This window comes from Urtica dioica, chromosome 8 (genome assembly GCF_054948205.1).
Source record: "Urtica dioica subsp. dioica isolate 48M chromosome 8, U.dioica_male_clone48M_v1_H2, whole genome shotgun sequence".
NCBI lineage: Eukaryota > Viridiplantae > Streptophyta > Magnoliopsida > Rosales > Urticaceae > Urtica > Urtica dioica.
The window spans coordinates 28,682,335-28,702,684 of NC_142763.1; the positions used below are offsets into that span (position 1 = coordinate 28,682,335).

The 20,350-nt window shown below is 45.1% G+C and overlaps 2 protein-coding genes and 1 pseudogene across 2 annotated transcripts; 1 reads left to right on the plus strand and 2 right to left on the minus strand.

Annotated features, from left to right (window-relative positions):
- The first annotated feature begins 300 nt into the window (after positions 1–300).
- Positions 301–2,637, plus strand: LOC149388928 (desiccation-like protein). The gene is made up of 3 exons (XM_089624412.1): positions 301–703; positions 1,144–1,363; positions 2,019–2,637. Exons 1-3 carry the CDS (start codon positions 384–386, stop codon positions 2,397–2,399), a joined length of 921 nt encoding a protein of 306 aa, XP_089480538.1. The 5' UTR covers positions 301–383; the 3' UTR covers positions 2,400–2,637.
- Positions 2,638–3,076: 439 nt separating this feature from the next.
- Positions 3,077–7,533, minus strand: LOC149388929 (uncharacterized). Its single transcript, XM_089624413.1, has 5 exons — positions 7,454–7,533; positions 6,996–7,325; positions 6,791–6,852; positions 6,575–6,679; positions 3,077–3,507 (listed from the first exon to the last, which is right to left on the minus strand). The coding sequence occupies exons 2-5, from the start codon at positions 7,213–7,215 to the stop codon at positions 3,349–3,351; spliced, it is 546 nt and encodes a 181-aa protein (XP_089480539.1). The 5' UTR covers positions 7,216–7,325; positions 7,454–7,533; the 3' UTR covers positions 3,077–3,348.
- LOC149388930 (protein FAR1-RELATED SEQUENCE 9-like) lies at positions 7,308–19,672 on the minus strand (annotated as a pseudogene).
- Positions 19,673–20,350: the final 678 nt, after the last annotated feature.

Genomic DNA, 20,350 nt, shown 5'->3' on the forward strand with positions numbered 1-20,350 from the left:
GATGTATACACGTCAGCATGCAAAACTTCAATTCTAATTTACTAGACTACTATTCGAACCTTGTTTTTTTTATGTATTATCTGCATTCTGCACCGTCTTGTTACGTATGAGTTTCGGAGAGCCTATATCATCTTAAACACGTTTCATTCATGGAAGTTTGGTACGGTTAAATACTGCCTAATTCGTTTGAAAATTTAAAGATATATATACTGTGTACACAAGCTAGCTAAACTTAATAGCCATTGTAGTAGTACGTACTACTAGTAGAAACTAGAATACCCTCTCGTCCATAACTCCTATTTAGGTTGCTTAATACGCGTTCATTTCTCTCACCCACACCATAAACTAGTGTCTTCTAGCTTAATCCCTTTTGACAACACATTATGGCCAAAAACCATGCGACATTGTTTTTCTTCAGTGCCATTCTCTTCGTCGCGTTTACTTTGGAATCAAGTGTCGTTTGGGGCTCTTCGTGCGGACCAATTGTGGCAACCGATACAGATAGAATTCAGTTTGCTCTAAACCTTGAATTCTTGGAGGCCGAGTTTTTCTTGAGAGGAGCTCTGGGTTTTGGGCTGGACTCCATAAACTCGTCTTTGGGCCGAGGAGGCCCAACTCCTATTGGTGGTCGCAAGGCCATTTTGACTCCCACAGTCAAAAGAATTATCGAGGAGTTTGGTTATCAAGAAGTTGGCCATATCAGGTCAACGTCAAACAAATAATATTTCTACTTCTTTAAGCTATATTAAAGTTTATTGCATTTTTTAGGCTAATGCTGCTCAACTAACACTTTGTACATCAAATCACACAGTTGTTTTTTTTTTTTTTTTTTTTTAGCTAAGTATATTGACAAAACATATTATAAGGGTTTTCTTACATTGCCAATGTCATTTATTTATTTTATGGATCATCATATTTCAGTGAATTGAAATATGAATTTGCAGACTATCTAAGGTTTGTTAAATAATTTTTTTGATCCAGTGATAAAATGCCAATATAAACCATCAAAAATATTAATGATATTGTCAAATTTTTTTTTTTACAACTTGACGAAAACTTAAAACTTCAGTTATTTTGTTAATCCATTAGTTGTAAATGATTATTTTGTACAATTTTTCCTATATATATAATTTGTGGATGCAGAGCAATAGTAGATAGAGTGGGAGGGTTTGAGAGACCTCTACTGAATCTGAGCGCTACAAGCATGGCTATAGAGCAAGCATTGGGGTTTCGACTACGACCTGCGTTTGACCCATTTGCGAACACAGTCAACTTCCTCTTGGCCTCTTATTTCATCCCTTACGTTGGCCTTGTTGGCTACGTTGGAACCATACCTTCCCTCACTTCCACTACCTCTCGCAGTGTAAGCCTATAACACATATACATATATACCTATACATGTGTACTACATAATACATAGATGTCAACAAGAATTACACCTTAGGCTAGCAGCCAAATGAGTCCAAGGACAATTTTAATTGAATTTAGCTTTAAATAAGTAACGATTGAATGAGAAGTCACGATGGCATAACGGTAATATAACTAAAACCTAATTAACACGATTTTGTGTGGTCACAACTCACAGCACGAATAATAATATTACAACCTAGTAAATTAAAAGGGAAAACGGCGACAAAATACTCAAAATTTGCTCTAACCGATATGGGCAAAAATAACCTCATGTTACAAATTTAGTTATGCGTAAATACTTCTGCCGTTAAAATTTCTGTTTGAACTTAACACTGCAAGTAGTTACGACGCTACTAAATAGTAGCATGTGGTATTTTTGCCAAAGAAAAAAAAATGAGTACAGAAGTAAGGTTTTTGTCTGTATTTTTGCCACCATTTCCCTAAAATAAAAAAAAGAACGTTTGTTATGACTTATGACAAGATATTCACAAATAAAATAGACTAATCTTTTGGTGGTATTTCCAAAAAAAAAAAAAAAAAAAAAAAACTATGGTTGTATGAAGACTCTTACTAAATAACCACTACATGTATGTGTTATATATGTGCAGTTGGTAGCTTCTCTTCTAAGTGTAGAATCTGGCCAAGACGCGGTGATTAGAACACTGTTGTACCAAAGAGCGAACAAGGTGGTCTTTCCTTACGGAATTAAGGTAGAGAGATTCACAAACCTCATATCTAACCTAAGGAACAATCTCGCACAGTGCGGCGTAAAAGATGAAGGCATAGCCGTGGCTCTGGCGCTCGGGGCCGAGAAGAGGACGACCAGCAATATCCTATCAGCCGATCAATTTTCCCTCGGCTACGCTAGAACGCCTCCGGAGATCCTGAGGACAGTGTATGGAACAGGTGATGAGTCCCGCCCCGGAGGATTCTTCCCCAATGGGGCCAATGGCAACATAGCCAGAAGCTTCCTTCCTCGCCGTCCTTAATAATCATGCGTCTTAATCTAGGCTCTAAGCATTATTATATGTTCATGTATGAAAAAAGACTTTACCTATCACATGTCACCACCACTTAAGGTCTGTACACCAGTGCAGATTCTATATACACACACACATATATATATATAGACATATATAAAGTGTATTAAAATATCAGATTATATACGACGATCTGATTTATAAAATAGAAATGCTATGAGTCATGACTTTCATCTTCATACTGCTTCAGAAGTTGGTTCTCATAAATACTTTGCATGGTGTAATGGTTAGCTAACTAAGAAATTGTTAAGAACACTTTCTATCTCTCAGAATTGACGTCATGGACAGTCCTATATATATCAAGGAAGACTATTCACTCAGAGAAACAAAGGAAACAGATTATGGTCATGGAAAAGAGATTCTCTAGTGCATCCCAACTGAAAACGGGAATCATCTACAGCTTTGCAGTTCTCTCCATAAAACATGTCATTATCTAGTTTCAAAACTTAAGAGATTGACACTGTATTAAAACCAGCCCTACCACAATACTAATCGACTAGTCCAAAAGAGCAACTTAAGTTTCTCATGTACATAGTCTATCCTAGTTATGAGTAGGAAGCTGGATGGGTAGGCTGTCCTCACTTGAATTCGAGTGTTTGAAAATTTCTACACAAAAAACCGATCTTATAGCTAATCCTGTCGATGATTGTTGTACCATATAATGTTTCAATGAATGAAAAAGAAATTTACTCGAGATTAACTTCCTCTGCATATATGAATGAGCATGTGCAACCCATCTCGTCGAGTCTCGAGTTTGCCTTACCAAAACCCGACAAGAGGATAATTTTTACAATACCTTAAATTGCAAGTTAAACCTTTCACTTTAAGGATGTAAAAGCTATACGAAAGCTTGACATACATGATAAGACAGTAAGAAGTAGCTTCTTTTACCAGTGGGCTACTTGTACTTTTCCATGATTCTTCTCGCTTCATCTAGAGCTTCATCATCCGTGGCAGAAGTTTTAGCTCCTTTAGTAAATGATTTGCCTTCACCTCCTTTCGGTCCTTCGTCTTTATACAAAGCTATGAACGCAAAATACACTAGACCCATTGTTGCCTGTTACCATTCAAAATTATCAGGATTAGTTGCATAATATAGAACTTTAGAGAAAACAGTACTAGTTTCACGAGATGTCATTAAATACAATTCAAATAATCAAACCCTATACACACTAAGATACTAAAATCTTTTGATGTTTACTATTTGCAGACAACAAATCTAGTTTTTACAATTCATTATCGATAACTGAGAAAACTCTTTTTACGATTCACATATGTTAGCTGAGAAAATTATTTGCCAATACATACTCTGAGAATCTAGTTAAGTTCGGCTGTTTTTCACCTAGTGCCTTTAGGTTCTCTCATAGTGTGGCCAAACAGAAACTGTATAACATGGTTCAATTTCGGTTTTAAATCCAAGCAGGCTGGTCTATTGACTACAAGATCTGTTCGGTTTTATACCAATAATTTCTTCTCTTTCAGATAATCCAATTCCAACCTTCATTTTCCAACTCTCTCTGTCTCTTTCTCATTTTCCATTAGTCTCCCATTTACCCCTTCATAAATTTTCTTTTATACAACTCTATCTCCCCTGTTTTTTTTTTTTTCCTTTTCTTTTCTTGAAGACTTCTCCTTGCTGATTAACCACAAACAAAAACATTTTTTGTTGGTTATTGAATGAAATTATTTTACTCTGATTTTGAAATTCAACAATCTCTTGCACAGTTTCCCTACTAAAGATCTAATCCCTGCAACTTTTTTTTGTTTAATGTACTTTTACAGGGAAAAAACATACTTCGAATTCTCTATTATGTCATGCGTTAATGAAAGCCACGCAGAAAAGAGAATGGACAGGGAAAACAAATAACAATACATCCCTCAGGAGAGCCTGCTATCGACCTGGGCTAGAGAAAGAGAGCAGTGAACATGGCAACTTATGGAAAGAAGAGAAACTAACTTTTGATACCTCAACCTTTGTTCAAAAGGGAGCTCCAAAAAGTTATTTCGTTTAATTCCATGGGCTTTTTCACTTCTCTCTTTCTTCCCCTCTCCGATTACTAAAACGTTCATCATTGGGATGTTTCACATGATAAAGCTAGGGCTTTTACGTTCTGAATAGAATCTGCAGTTTAAGATTGATTGTCCTCTCTAATATAGATCTTTCAGGGATGAGACGAAGCGCGGAGAGAGAGAGAGAGAGAGAGGTGATGAGGACAGTCGAGGGCGAGGCATCGACGACACACCGGAGGAGCGCCGAAAGCCCAGATGGATGGCCGGCTAATTTCGATGGCAGAAACGCAGAGAGAGAGAGAGAGAGAGAGAGAGTATTAGGTTAGGTTTAGGTCAGACAGAGTACCAAAACAGTGGGAAATGGGAATGATGGCAAATAAATAGTGTAGACTGGTTACTGATGTAATACATTTCGGAAGTAAAAATGTATCCACATTATTTTAGACTGCATTACATTAAAACGTGGTTTGGTATTTTACGGAAATACCAATAGAAAAATCCTATATGGATGGAACTTGGAAGTATCAATAGGGAATAATCCTTTATGCCTCGTAGTAATTCTTAGAATCCTTCACTTTCAAACATCCTATAAATACTTTATTTTTAATTTTTTAGACAATTTTGTCTTTATTTTTTTTTTATTAAAGTACGGAAGGTAATTTCCACAATATCAATTGCAGAAATAAAAAATTAATGAAAAAATACTAAAAATAAATGAATAAAGAGTAACATGAATAACTTAATTACTAAATTATACAAATTCATTAGATAATAAGTCAATTTATTGAAAATTTCTACAAAATTGTTGTATAATGTACCCACTATAGTATACTTGAAATTAACACTGCACCAAGCTTCATTATTACTACAATGATTTTATTGTTTTATATTGTATTAAATATTAAAAAAAAGTATAAATGAGTAAATGGCATAAAAGTATTAAAACATTCTATAAAAGAATCGATAGAGAATATTTCTCTTACCCGTAATACGTATTGGAGTGAAAATATTTTTTATATATTGTATTTTGGAGTAAGTATCTCTATAATATAGTTTTGAGTTGATAAGAAATATATTACAAAGTAACAGTATTCAATTTCGAATCCTCATTTTACCCTGAAAATATATTTTATATCTTGTATTTTGCTCCATATGGAGTGTAACTGAATTAATTTGTTGTAGATACAACACTTAAACACTCCATGATCTTGGCATGTACTCTATTTTAGAGCAATATGTTAGAGATCGTAAAAACGACCGACTCAGCAAAGACCCCGGCCAACTTTGACTAACAGGCCACTTTGCGCTTCATGGATCAAGCCCAATGCTTCACAAAATAAGCCAGGCCTAAGGAACCTAGCCCACGAGCAATGACCCGAATATGGTTCGGCAGGAGGCAGAAGGTTCACAATCCATAACCGCACAGACGTTGACCATGGCTCGCCTGCAACTGAGGACCTCGACACATCGGGCCTCTTAGGCCCATTTGGCCTCCTTAGCCTCATTGGCCCTCTATAAAAACCCATCTCCTAACAAGTCACAAGTGATCAATCTTTTGGACTTGAATCTCTATCTCCTCACTTTCACTCTCTAACTCCAGAGACGAGACCAACGTTGAGTGTCGGAGCATGGATGTTGGTGACTCGGGTGTTTTTTACCGCCACATGTGCTAATAAAAAGGGGTCCATCTGAAATCGAGTTCGGTTGTTTCTTAAGGTGAATTGATCGGTTAAGTCAGTTTGGTTCAAACACACTCATTTTGTCAGATTTTGTTTTACAGCCCCAACAAATAGCATCCTAAAATGGATTACAAGATTCAAGGTCATCTTTTTTTTTTCCTTCTAAATACATGGCAGAGTACATAAGAAAGTCTAATCTTTCTGTGATCAGTGATCTTCAACCAAAGGACTTAGAATTAACTAAAACTATTTCCTTATCATTTTTGAAGCACTGTATCATCCCATATATACTAAAGCCAAAAACACAAAACTAAAACTCTAAAATCAAACTCTAGAATAGAACTCTAAACTCTACAAACAACAGTAAAATAAAGAACAAATGAAATAGCTTAATAGCTGACAAAGACAAAATAAGTAACTGCTTAGAGAACATACCAGCACGAAGAAAGCCGTCGACAAGAAAGATTTAAGAACGAAAAGCGCGACGAACAATCCAACTACTGTCACAGATATCTTTGCTACTGGTCTTGGTACAGAATCCTATAGACATTTTTAAGGGTCCATTGTTAGAAAGCGGAAAAAATTTCAATTGAACTCAAATTATCTTTTAAAAGCAAAAGACGCACACAAGAGAAATAGAGAACAACTTACAGGCACCATATTAGTTCCTGCTTCAATTCCATCTTTCGAAACCTTCCAAGCTGTTTGGATGACTATTTCACATAATTTTCCCAATGGTTAGTTCAACGAAAATTGTTCCAATTTCCATACATATACGGGGAAAACCATCTGCATTTATTAGTTACAGCGGAATTGGACACAATAAATACAGTTTAAAAAAGACAGTGAAGCTCACCTTTGAAGAAGTTGGTCTGTGCAGCGAATACAAGAGGAAAGGAGCGAGGCTTTTGGCTTCTGAGCTTCGTGCCTCTGAGTTGAGAGAGGTGAGTTCGGTTCTTCAGAGCCAAGAACGATTCAGACGATATAAAGCGAGAGCGAGCCACAGAAAGTGATTTGGAACTGTACATCGGTTTAGCGATCGAGTTTAGGCTGTTCAATACAGCTGAAGCGTCCATTTTCAATCAGATTCTCGGATATTCGTTTGCTCTCCAATTTCCGATCAGAAAGGGTTTTGAATTGGTGAATTTAGATATAGAAAAACTTCAATTCATCGAATTCCTTTCACCTGAAAGATAACAGAAAAGAATTATGACCACGAACACGGTGTCCAAATTCATTCCCAATCAAACACGAGCAAAGGAAAAAACAAAAACTGAAGATGGTGGTGAGTTGTCCAAAGAACAGAATGGAAACCTTTGCACCGGCCGTGACGCCTAATTTGGACCGCTCGCCGCCGGCGAAACAGTGAGGCAAGATTGACTACGATGGCTCGACGGAAGAGTGATTTAAGATTTTTGCGGATTCCAACCAAACGAGTGATATGTGATGATTCCAACTAGGCTGTGGAAAACGTCTTTTTTTTTTTTTTTTAATTTATTATCGGGATTTTAACTCGTAACTTATGTATCGTCTGAAATATATCGCATTTCCTTATATAATTACGTTAGTAGTAGTATTAGTGTCACGTGAACGTGATATACTGTTACCACGAAATAAACCCCCCCAAAAAAATGATATTATGTGAGCAACGAATCAGTTAATATGAGTAATATCTAATATGTTATATTTACATATCATTATTTAATTTATTACTAACAAAAATATAAGAATTACGATTAATTTTTATAATAAATCTCATTTTTTGCCCCCTGAACTCGTACCTCAGTTACATATCACTCTCTAGACCCGAAAATGTTGCAAAACTCAACTCACAACTCAAACACGTGTTACAAGACCCCACTTCCGTCAGTATTTGGACGTTAAATTTCACATTTTGATGACGTGGCAAGATTTTAAATGGTATAAAAGTATTTTCTATTATTCTAAATACTTTTAATATTTAAATATAGTTATCAGATATTTAAATAATTAAATATTTCTATTATTCTCTCTCTGTCTCTTGAAGGTGAAGAATTCGAGGCCGGCGATGCAGGTCCAGCAGAGGCAGAGGAGCCAACAGCAGAGCCAATAGAACATTAACACTGAACATTCTCTAATAGAATCTACCCCTAATATATGCATAAAACCTTTATATATATTTATATTGAGGACACATTGCAGACGAAAAAAAAATAGAGAAAGAGTTTTTATATATTTATTTACAACAAAAGCTCCGATGAAATTACCAGAAACGCAAAACACCCCAATATTGCCGCAAGATCTCGTATTGTGGGATATTCTGCCGAAGCTTTCGGCGAAATCTCTCCTCCGATTCAAAAGCGTATCCAATGAATGGCTGGACTTCATCGCCAACAACTCCGATCTAAAGAAAGCTCAATCTCGCTGTTGTCGCAGTTTTTCGGACAACGATTTAGGAGTCGCAGACGGTTAGACCCAAGGCCGGACCAAGTGGTCTCGTCTCGACTCGAGCGTGTCGGGCTTGGTATTCCAAGCCGTCCCTTAGCTGTAGGTGATCTCTGTCTCGTCCAAGCACCTGAAAAGTAAGCAAAGAATGTGTGAACTACAAAGAGGAAACAGAGGGGTTGCCTCTGTTTACCTCTCCGACGCTCAACATTAGTAGGATTGAGGTGGTTTGTAGAGGGTTTAGTGTTTAGAGGTCGAGACTTGAGAGAAACGAGCGAGGTACGAGTTCGACAGCGTTTCAGTACTCAAATTCGGATTACCTGGACCAAGGGAGGTACCTTGGTATTTATAGGCGACCAAGGAGCGTCGTGGACAGCCCCTTGGCCGAGAGACGCCTCTGACCCGGCCATGGACGGCTCTGACCCGGCCATGGCCGGCTCTGACTCGGCCGTGGAGGCCATGGCCGGCTCTGACCCGGCCATGGCCGGCTCTGACTCGGCCGTGGAGGCCATGGCCGGCTCTGACCCGGCCATGGCCGGCTCTGACTCGGCCGTGGAGGCCATGGCCGGCTCTGACCCGGTCATGGCCGGCTCTGACTCGGCCGTGGAGGCCATGGCCGGCTCTGACTCGGCCGTGGAGGCCATGGCCGGCTCTGACCCGGCCATGGCCGGCTCTGACCCGGCCATGGCCGGCTCTGGAGCAAGGCCGGCGCTGGAGGAAGGCCGGCTCTGGAGGAAGGCCGGCCAATGGCCGAGGCAAGACTCTAGAGCCGGCCAATAACCGAGGCAAGGCTCTAGAGCCGGCCATTGGCCGAGGCAAGGCTCTAGAGCCGGCCATTGGCCGAGGCAAGGCTCTAGAGCCGGCCAATGGCCGAGGCAAGGCTCTAGAGCCGGCCAACGGCCGAGGCAAGGCTCTAGAGCCGGCCAACGGCCGAGGCAAGGCTCTAGAGCCGGCCATTGGCCGAGGCAAGCCTTGGGCCGGCCAATGGCCGAGGCAAGCCTTGGGCCGGCCAATGGCCGAGGCAAGCCTTGGGCCAGCCATTGGCCGAGGCAAGCCTTGGGCCGGCCAATGGCCGAGGCAAACCTTGGGCCGGCTGCATGGGCCTTTGACTTGGCTCTTGGTTTGGGCCGGGCCCTGGTTGGGTCAGGGCCTCGCCGTTCAAGACCCCGTACCGGCCACGAGGGTCGAGGAAGTGCCTTTGTCTTCGTCGGCCCTAGACGGGCCGGCAACATTAGCCCCCCGAGTTTCCGGTCGAGCGTAGATCGAGTGGAAACTCAAAATCTACGCTTTTATACGGATGCAGGACGAACGATCTCGGGTTTTCGGGTTGATCGTGTGCGGCTTATTTTCTCGATCTACCAGTGAGGGTATGATCGATTAGCACGGCTTTATTGTATGTGGCCTATTTTCTCGACTTGCCAACGAAGACAGAATCGATTTGCGCGTCTTTGTTGTATTGTGCGCGTCTTGTTTTCTCGATTTGCCAACGAAGGCATAATCGATTTGCGCGTCTTTGTTGTGTGGACGCAGACCTTGAACCCATTTGTAACTCGTTGCCTATCGGCCGACGAGCTGGGCGGCGAGCGCGATGCCACTTTTGCGTGGCGAGGTTTCCCGTGGACGCTGGCTAGACCAGATACGCCCTGCGGACGCAGACCTTGAACTCATTTGTAACTCGTTGCCTATCAGCCGACGAGCTGGGCGGCGAGCGCGATGCCACTTTTGCGTGGCGAGGTTTCCCGTGGACGCTGGCTAGACCAGATTCGCCCAGCGGACGCAGACCTTGAACCCATTTGTAACTCGTTGCCTATCGGCCGACGAACTGGGCGGCGAGCGCGATGCCACTTTTGTGTGGCGAGGTTTCCCGTGGACGCTGGCTAGACCATATTCGCCCAGCTGACGCAGACCTTTAACCCATTTGTAACTCGTTGCCTATCGGCCGACGAGCTGGGCGGCGAGCGCGATGCCACATTTGTGTGGCGAGGTTTCCCGTGGACGCTGGCTAGACCAGATACGCCCTGCGGACGCAGACCTTGAACCCATTTGTAACTCGTTGCCTATCGGCCGACGAGCTGGGCGGCGAGCGCGATGCCACTTTTGCGTGGCGAGGTTTCCCGTGGACGCTGGCTAGACCAGATACGCCCTGCGGACGCAGACCTTGAACCCATTTGTAACTCGTTGCCTATCGGCCGACGAGCTGGGCGGCGAGCGCGATGCCACTTTTGCGTGGCGAGGTTTCCCGTGGACGCTGGCTAGACCAGATTCGCCCAGCGGACGCAGACCTTGAACCCATTTGTAACTCGTTGCCTATCGGCCGACGAGCTGGGCGGCGAGCGCGATGCCACTTTTGTGTGGCGAGGTTTCCCGTGGACGCTGGCTAGACCAGATTCGCCCAGCGGACGCAGACCTTGAACCCATTTGTAACTCGTTGCCTATCGGCCGACGAGCTGGGCGGCGATCGCGATGCCACATTTGTGTGGCGAGGTTTCCCGTGGACGCTGGCTAGACCAGATACGCCCTGCGGACGCAGACCTTGAACCCATTTGTAACTCGTTGCCTTTCGGCCGACGAGTTGGTCGGCGAGCGCGATGCCACATTTGTGTGGCGAGGTTTCCCGTGGACGCTGGCTTGACCAGATACGGCCTGCGGACGCAAGCCTTGAACCCATTTGTAACTCGTTGCCTATCGGCCGACGAGCTGGGCGGCGAGCGCGATGCCACTTTTGTGTGGCGAGGTTTCCCATGGACGCTGGCTAGACCAGATTCGCCCATCGGACGCAGACCTTGAACCCATTTGTAACTCGTTGCCTATCGGCCGACGAGCTGGGCGGCGAGCGCGATGCCACATTTGTGTGGCGAGGTTTCCCGTGGACGCTGGCTAGACCAGATACGCCCTGCGGACGCAGACCTTGAATCCATTTGTAACTCGTTGTCTATCGGCCGACGAGCTGGGCGGCGAGCGCGATGCCACATTTGTGTGGCGAGGTTTCCCGTGGACGCTGGCTTGACCAGATACGCCCTACGGACGCAAGCCTTGAATACATTTGTAACTCGTTGCCTATCGGCCGACGAGCTGGGCGGCAAGCGCGATGCCACTTTTGTGTGGCGAGGTTTCCCGTGGACGCTGGCTAGACCAGATTCGCCCAGCGGACGCAGTCCTTAAACCTATTTGTAACTCGTTGCCTATCGGCCGACGAGCTGGGCGGCGAGCGTGATGCCACATTTGTGTGGCGAGGTTTCCCGTGGACGCTGGCTAGACCAGATACGCCCTGCGGACGCAGACCTTGAACCCATTTGTAACTCGTTGCCTATCGGCCGACGAGCTGGGCGGCGAACGCGATGCCACATTTGTGTGGCCAGGTTTCCCGTGGGCGCTGGCTTGACCAGATACGCCCTGCGGACGAAGACCTTGAACTCATTTGTAACTCGTTGCCTATCGGCCGACGAGCTGGGCGGCGAGCGCGATGCCACATTTGTGTGGCGAGGTTTCCCGTGGACGCTGGCTAGATCAGATACGCCCTGCGGACGCAAACCTTGAACCTATTTGTAACTCGTTGCCTATCGGCCGACGAGCTGGGCGGCGAGCGCGATGCCACATTTGTGTGGCGAGGTTTCCCGTGGACACTGGCTTGACCAGATACGCCCTGCGGACGCAGACCTTGAACCCATTTGTAACTCGTTGCCTATCGGCCGACGAGCTGGGCGGCGAGCGCGAACTCAAGACTCAACCCGAGGGCTCATGTAGAGCCTGCACGAGGAATAGTTAGTTGACTTGTGGACATGGGACTCAACTCGAGGGCTCTTGTTGAGCCTGCACCAGGAGTGGTTAGTTGGCTTGTGGACTCGGGCTCAACTCGAGGACTCAAACTCGACTCGAGGAATTAACTCGTCTCGAGGAGACATGTGAAGAGTCGGCACGAGGAGTATTAGTCGACTCGTGGACTCAAACTCGACTCGAGGAATGAACTCGTCTCGAGGAGATATGTGAAGAGTCGGCACGAGGAGTATTAGTCGACTCGTGGACTCAAACTCGACTCGAGGAATGAACTCGTCTCGAGGAGATATGTGAAGAGTCGGTATGAGGAGTATTAGTCAACTCGTGGACTCAAACTCGACTCGAGGAATGAACTCGTCTCGAGGAGATATGTGAAGGTTGTCTCTCTTTGGGACCTCCGGCCTAACCACAGGCCCCTTGGGACTTTATTATGCTTTTATCTGTTTTTTGTTTTTGAGAGAGTTAGCCCAACACGGTTGGGCGAACCGATGAACCGAATCCAAAGACGTTTGGACGAAACGACGAAGTCGCTCCAGCTCGTCTAGAAGAAGTGCCGAGCTCGACCAGGCGAGGCAACGAACTTAACCAGACGAGGTGACGAGCTCGACCAGACGAGCTTGGCCAGGCGAAATCAACCAGGCGAGTTGACGAGCTCGGCCAGGCGAAATCAACCAAGCGAGTTGACGAGCTCGGCCAGGCGAGGCGAGCTGATGAGCTCGGCCAGGCGAGGCGAGCTGCTGAGCTCGGCCAGGGCGAGGCGAGCCGATGAGCTTGGCCAGGCGAGGCGAGCAGATGAGCTCGGCCAGGCGAGGCGAGCTGCTGAGGTCGGCCAGGCGAGGCGGGCTGATGAGCTCGGCCAGGCGAGGCGGGCTGATGAGCTCGACCAGGGCGAGGCGAGCTGATGAGCTCGGCCAGGCAAGGCGAGCTGCTGAGCTCAGCCTGGCCGAGCTGCTGAGCTCGGCCAGGCAAGGCGAGCTGCTGAGCTCGGCCAGGGCGAGGCGAGCTGATGAGCTCGGCCAGGGCGAGGCGACGAGCTGGCGGGCTCGGCCAGGCGAGGCGAGCTGATGAGCTCGACATCCCGAAAATTCGTGAGAACCGGCACGAGGATTATCAGTCGACTCGTGGACTCGGGCTCAACTCGAGGACTCATGTAAAGCCTGCACGAGGAGCTACGTGATGAATCGGCACGAGGAGTATCGGTCGACTCGTGGATTCGAACTCGACTCGAGGACTCACGTAGAGCCTGCACGAGGAGATTCGTGAAGAGTGGGCGCGAGGAGTATCGGTCGACTCGCGGACTCGTAGCTCGACTCGAGGAATGAATTCATCTCGAGGAGACATGTCAAGAGTCGGCACGAGGAGTACCAGTCGACTCGTGGACTCGAACTCGACTCGAGGACTCACTTAGAGCCTGCACGAGGAGTTTCGTGAAGAGTCGGCGCGAGGAGCATCGGTCGACTCGCGGACTCGAACTCGACTCGAGGACTCACGTAGAGCCTGCACGAGGAGTTTCGTGAAGAGTCGGCGCGAGGAGCATCGGTCGACTCGTGGACTCGAACTCGACTCGTGGACTCACGTAGAGCCTGCACGAGGAGTTTCGTGAAGAGTCGGCGCGAGGAGCATCGGTCGACTCGCGGACTCGTAGCTCGACTCGAGGAATGAATTCATCTCGAGGAGACATGTGAAGAGTCTTTCTTTGGGACCTCCCGTTTAACCATCGGCCCCTTGAGACTTTATTATTATTATTTATTTTTTTGAGTTGTTGTTGAGTTGTTTTTGGTTGAGCATTGATCCCTGTTAGCCCCCCGAGTTTCTTGCGTTTGTGAGACAAAGACCAAGAAACTCTCGCGTTAGAGGTATGCAATAGAGTTGTCATGTGTAGAATAACTTTTTATTGCAATAAAGGGGGTCGTTACAGGTAGTCATGGCATTTGGCATTCTTTTATGAAAAAAAGAAAATTACATTTTTGAAATGAAAGCAATCACGAGGTCGATCGAGCTCGGTCACGAGTTTAAGGGTCGAAGTAACGACACTCATGGCTTGCTAGCAGACGCGACGAATTCCTTGAAATCCCCACCTCGAATTAGGGAATCAATTCGCTTCTTAAGCTGCTTGCACTCGATCGTCGCGTGCCCGTGATCTTTGTGGTATTCGCAGAACCTACTTCGATCTCGCTTTGCGGGGTCCTTTGTGAGTGGAGCGGGGCTTCCCAGCTTATCGCGGCGTAAGCTCAGGATCCGGTCGGACGTTGTGTTGAGCGGGACGAAGGATCGCTTCGGGGCTGGAGAAGGGTGGTCGTTAGGGACTTGACCCTTCCGGCGCCTCTTCCTTCGAGGCTCGAGACCAACGGCCGGCAGCATAAGCATGGCTGCGCGTTCTTGGTCGAGTGCTCGATCAATGTTGGGTGGTTGCTGCCCCAAGATGATCGTGGTCTCGCGTCGGGCGTTGAGCTTTTCTCTCAAGTCGAACCCGTGATTCTCTCTTTGAGAACTGAGGCGGTCTCTCAAGTCTCCGGAGGCTGTCCCTATCACCCTTGTTAAGGGTGCGTCATTCAGGCGACGCCCTTGATGGAGGCCGCGACCATCGACGTTGTCACCTTCACGAGGGTTTTGGACGCGGATGGAGAGCTTGGAGCGTCCCTTTCGGGACCTCGAGACCGAGCGTTCTCGGGTATTGCGTGAGCTTTGGAGCCTTGACGTGGTCGCCCGAGGGTGTCCCATCGAGGGCGCGTGCGCGTGCTCCTCAGAAAGTTGACGTTTCGACGCGGCCGCCCGAGGGTGTCCCCTTGGAGGCGTGCGCGTGTGTCCACTTTCGTGAATAGCGTGGTCAAGGTTGGTCTCGTGGTTGATGTCATCGACATTGTTGGAGTCGAGGAGGTCGGCGATGAGCGCGCCGGTGACGCCGGGGCGGTCTAGGAGCTCGGTGAGCCTTCGAGCCGTGTCCTCTCGGACTGCGGCCTCGGGGTCATTCGCCAGGTCTCGGGGCTGGCTCTCGTTATCACGAGGTTGCCCTTCGAGACGGTGCGCGGAGCTTTGGAGGTCGCGCCTCGAGCTAGTCGCTCGGGCGCCCACGGAGGTGGCGGGGCTACGACTCATCTCTCGAGAGTCGAAGAAGTGAGAAGAAGACTGGTAGAGGGGATGTGTTGCCAAGGTCGAGAGATCCCCTCCTTCTAGCGCCAAAATGCTGTCGCAGTTTTTCGGACAACGATTTAGGAGTCGCAGACGGTTAGACCCAAGGCCGGACCAAGTGGTCTCGTCTCGACTCGAGCGTGTCGGGCTTGGTATTCCAAGCCGTCCCTTAGCTGTAGGTGATCTCTGTCTCGTCCAAGCACCTAAAAAGTAAGCAAAGAAGGTGTGAACTACAAATGGGAAACAGAGGGGTTGCCTCTGTTTACCTCTCCGACGCTCAACATTAGTAGGATTGAGGTGGTTTGTAGAGGGTTTAGTGTTTAGAGGTCGAGACTTGAGAGAAACGAGCGAGGTACGAGTTCGACAGCGTTTCAGTACTCAAATTCGGATTACCTGGACCAAGGGAGGTACCTTGGTATTTATAGGCGACCAAGGAGCGTCGTGGACAGCCCCTTGGCCGAGAGACGCCTCTGACCCGGCCATGGACGGCTCTGACCCGGCCATGGCCGGCTCTGACTCGGCCGTGGAGGCCATGGCCGGCTCTGACCCGGCCATGGCCGGCTCTGACTCGGCCGTGGAGGCCATGGCCGGCTCTGACCCGGTCATGGCCGGCTCTGACTCGACCGTGGAGGCCATGGCCGGCTCTGACCCGGCCATGGCCGGCTCTGACTCGGCCATGGAGGCCATGGCCGGCTCTGACCCGGCCATGGCCGGCTCTGGAGCAAGGCCGGCGCTGGAGGAAGGCCGGCTCTGGAGGAAGGCCGGCTCTGGAGGAAGGCCGGCCAATGGCCGAGGCAAGACTCTAGAGCCGGCCAATGGCCGAGGCAAGGCTCTAGAGCCGGCCAATGGCCGAGGCAAGGCTCTAGAGCCGGCCAATGGCCGAGGCAAGGCTCTAGAGCCGGCCAACGGCCGAGGCAATGCTCTAGAGCCGGCCATTGGCCGAGGCAAGCCTTGGGCCGGCCATTGGCCGAGGCAAGCCTTAGGGCCGGCCAATGGCCGAGGCAAGCCTTGGGCCGGCCAATGGCCGAGGCAAGCCTTGGGCCGGCCATTGGCCGAGGCAAGCCTTGGGCCGGCCAATGGCCGAGGCAAACCTTGGGCCGGCTGCATGGGCCTTTGACTTGGCTCTTGGTTTGGGCCGGGCCCTGGTTGGGTCAGGGCCTCGCCGTTCAAGACCCCGTACCGGCCACGAGGGTCGAGGAAGTGCCTTTGTCCTCGTCGGCCCTAGACGGGCTGGCAACACTCGACATCAAAGATCTCGCGACTCCGGCGAAATCTCCGCCATCGTTCTCGCGCAAAGAAATCGCCACCAGAACCTGTGGTGGCTCTCCGGTGGACGTCAAAAGTATAATAATATCATCGGCCCGGAGCTGGGAAGGAACACGTTCGGCAAGAGCCGAGGCACTCGTTTGGGAACTCTCCGATGCACCATCACCGCCACGCTCCGGTGAGGAATTTCAATTCTCCGACCACCAATGTCGTGATCACCACCAGTTGGGAGATTTTCGATGCCGCTCCGGCCGCCAATAATCATAACATGTTCAGGTCCAACCCAGATTCAGTTGGGACCTCCTTTGAGCTTTTTCTTTGGGTTGATTCTTATTTTTATTTTTTTAGGTATAAATACCACGTCTTTGTGTTTTACTCTGCACTATGAATGTGTGTGTTTGTGGGTATGTGTTTTGGGTTTGTCTCCTGTTGGTTTGCTTCGTTTTTTTTATTTGAATATGATAATTATTTTTTGTATTTAGCACCAAACAAGAAGAAGAAAAAAAAAATACTATTATTAGTCCCTTTGTTTTTTTTTTGTTCAGCGGGATTGAATTTTGCAGAGAAGAAAAGAAGAAGAAAGGAGAGAGAAAGAGAGAGAGAGAGAGAGAGAGAGAGAGAGAGAATAATAGAAATATTTAATTATTTAAATATCTGATAATTATATTTAAATATTAAAAGTATTTAGAATAATAGAAAATACTTTTATACCCTTTAAAATCTTGTCACGTCATCAAAACGTGAAACTTAACGTCCAAATACTGACGGAAGTGAGACCTTATAACACGTGTTTGAGTTGTGAGTTAAATTTTGCAACATTTTCGAGTGCAGGGGGTGAAATATAACTGAGGTACGAGTCCAGGGGGTAAAAATGAGATTTATTCTAATTTTTATATGCAGTGTTGTGCTATAAGAAATATCAAACTATACATTACACAATATATTTACATGAGTGCACACACAGTTGCAATGACATAATATATAACATTTATTGTTATAGACACAACTAACAATTTTTTTTATTAAAGTGCCTTACGTGGAAGGATATACAAATAAAACATACAAACAAGGTGATAGAAAAAGAATCCAAATCATCTGTCCCCTCTGCGTGTCACCTTTCCTGTCCCCCCAGTAAAATAATGACACGTCATTTAATGAATTTAACGCTAACTTTTGCTGTTTGGTCTAACTTTTACGCCGTTATCTTTTAAAAACAACTCTAAATTAGTTTTCTTTTCTCTCTGATCGCCCCTGCTTGTTTTCCCCTTTTTAGAAAAAAGAAATAAAATATTCGTTCGGGTGAGTTCTGTAGCTTGATTATAATTTTTTATTAAGAAAATAATATGTTGTATTGACTTGCTTTAACTTTCTTTCTCTGACACAATATTTTCCCACTATTCCTAGCATCAGAGTATCATTCAGAGTTGGCTTCTTCCTATAATAAAAAATTTGGCTTTTTTTTTTCTTTTCTTTAAAGCAGTAAAAAAATTAACAAGAGCACATGTACGGTAAAGGTGAACGAACATATTGTTATAATATAGTAACATATTGCTGAAAAAGGTGAGTACATGAACGAATAGAATACTGTTTGTATTACTTGCAAGTTGCAATAATAAAATAATAACATCCAAATCATTGAAGTTTCCCCCATAAACTTAACAAATAACTCATAATAATAAAAACACAGCATTCATATAGTCTTCAAAAATAAAATTTGTGAATTTCACTGAAAATAAAACTCCAGTATTGCTGTAGTATAGCTAAAACTGACTCGGAGGATGTGGTTGAACCGTTTAAAAATTATCATTAGCATAGTTAAAGTGGGAAAAAACTTGCATAAACAAAACATTTAAAAATTGCCTTCATTAGCAATTTTGTCATACTCATCTTTGTGGTTGGACATGTTCTATTTAGTTGGCTCACAAGTTGCATATATTGTTGAGACTGAAATAGAGAATTTTTCTCTTCAGATGCTTCTTCTTCCTTGTATATGATAAATAAATATTAGATAAACACACCAAGTCCTAATTTTTTTTAAATGGATGTTCTATTTTATTTTAATAAAATCCATACCTTTGTGGGAGATGATTTCTTGTGTGTTGATTTCTTCTTCTTCTTTGATGCTTTCTCAAGAGCACCTTTTGGCCGAGAAGATTTTCCACACTTGTAGATGGATCTATAGATGCGCTTCTCTCTACTTCACTTCCCGATGTAGCATTTTTACACCATCTTTTCAAAACATAGCGCGATGGGATTTTTGTAATACTTTTTTCAGAAATTTTTTTTAAAGCATGTGAACACAAAATACCCATAAATTCAAATTTGCTACAAGAGCAAATAATTGTGGTAGTAGACGAATCATAATCTACTATATGCTCAAACTTCTTTCTAGGATCGATAACTTTGAATCGAGTTTGTGTCCCAGTCTCGCTGCACTTCTCAATAGTAGAGTCATAAGCTTTACACACCTCCGCATGGAACAATTTAGACACCGCTGGGGTATAATTTCTCGAATGCATCCCTTGAAATTTCAATGTCGAACGATAATGAACTTTGGGATACTTTGAAATCTGCTTTCAACTCTTCTCAACGACGATCTTCAACCAATCTTTGGAAGTGTTCAAAAAATCGCAATATATTATGCTTGTAATTGACATAACCTTTTATTGCATTATTCATACTTTCACTTCTCTTAGTCGTGTTCATACCAGCACAAAAAGTCTTCTGGCCATATACTAGAGCCCATTTCTCCCTTAAATCAAACATTCTCTTTAGCCAATTGTTATACAAAAGATCATAATCCACAAGCATCTTATTCCACGCTTCAAAAAACTCCTCCTCCTCTTCAAAATCATATATGCAACTACGAAAACTTGCAGCAAATTCTCGATATTCCCCAAAAGTATTGCTAAGTTGTTTGGCTGCATTTTGATGTAGCATGTGAATGCTCAAGAACAAACTCAATAACACGAAACTTTCCTGTTTGTCTAGAGTTTACTTTCATTTTTGCTGAACATCCGAACCTTGTCTCACTTCGAGGACATTTCACATTCACATATCGTCTGTCTTTTTCACGGTATCCTTCACATGAGCAACAAAACACTCTACTAATCATCCGACCATTTTGATCGGATTTTCCTTTGCTTCTTCGAATGCTAAAACCAACTTTTAAAGCATAAGCATTATAGAAATTGTAAGCGTCACTTTCTGTTTCAAACTCCAAATCTAATTTTGGTATCATATCATAAACCATTGTGGAATGTATAGCTTCAATTTTTGTTTTACCATCCAAATTATCCATCCTGTTTAAAAAAAAAAACAATGAAAAAAAAAATCATCAAACCTGTATCAATATAATATGACTACTCTACCGCAATACCTTAAGAAGAAAACCAACAACAAAATAATGCAAAGGGACAAAAAAAATATATGTAATACAATATTAAACAAATACTAATCATTCAATGCAAAGGGGCAAACCAACAACAAACCTTAATCAAACCTGTTTAAAATATATGTAATACAATATTAAACAAATACTCATCATTCAATGCAAAGGGACAAAAAAAAATAAAAGCATGAGACTCACACTTACGCCAAGCTTTCACTGTAATACAA

Bases quoted from the DNA above. Each gene is read 5' to 3' on its own strand.
- LOC149388928 (XM_089624412.1), top strand. From the start codon at position 384: ATGGCCAAAAACCATGCGACATTGTTTTTCTTCAGTGCCATTCTCTTC. The intron at 704-1,143 runs GTCAACGTCAAA...TTGTGGATGCAG, and splicing joins CAAGAAGTTGGCCATATCAG to AGCAATAGTAGATAGAGTGG. The intron at 1,364-2,018 runs GTAAGCCTATAA...ATATATGTGCAG, and splicing joins CTTCCACTACCTCTCGCAGT to TTGGTAGCTTCTCTTCTAAG.
- LOC149388929 (XM_089624413.1), bottom strand. From the start codon at position 7,215: ATGGACGCTTCAGCTGTATTGAACAGCCTAAACTCGATCGCTAAACCG. The intron at 6,853-6,995 runs GTGAGCTTCACT...TATGTGAAATAG, and splicing joins ACAGACCAACTTCTTCAAAG to TCATCCAAACAGCTTGGAAG. The intron at 6,680-6,790 runs GTAAGTTGTTCT...AAATGTCTATAG, and splicing joins CAGGAACTAATATGGTGCCT to GATTCTGTACCAAGACCAGT.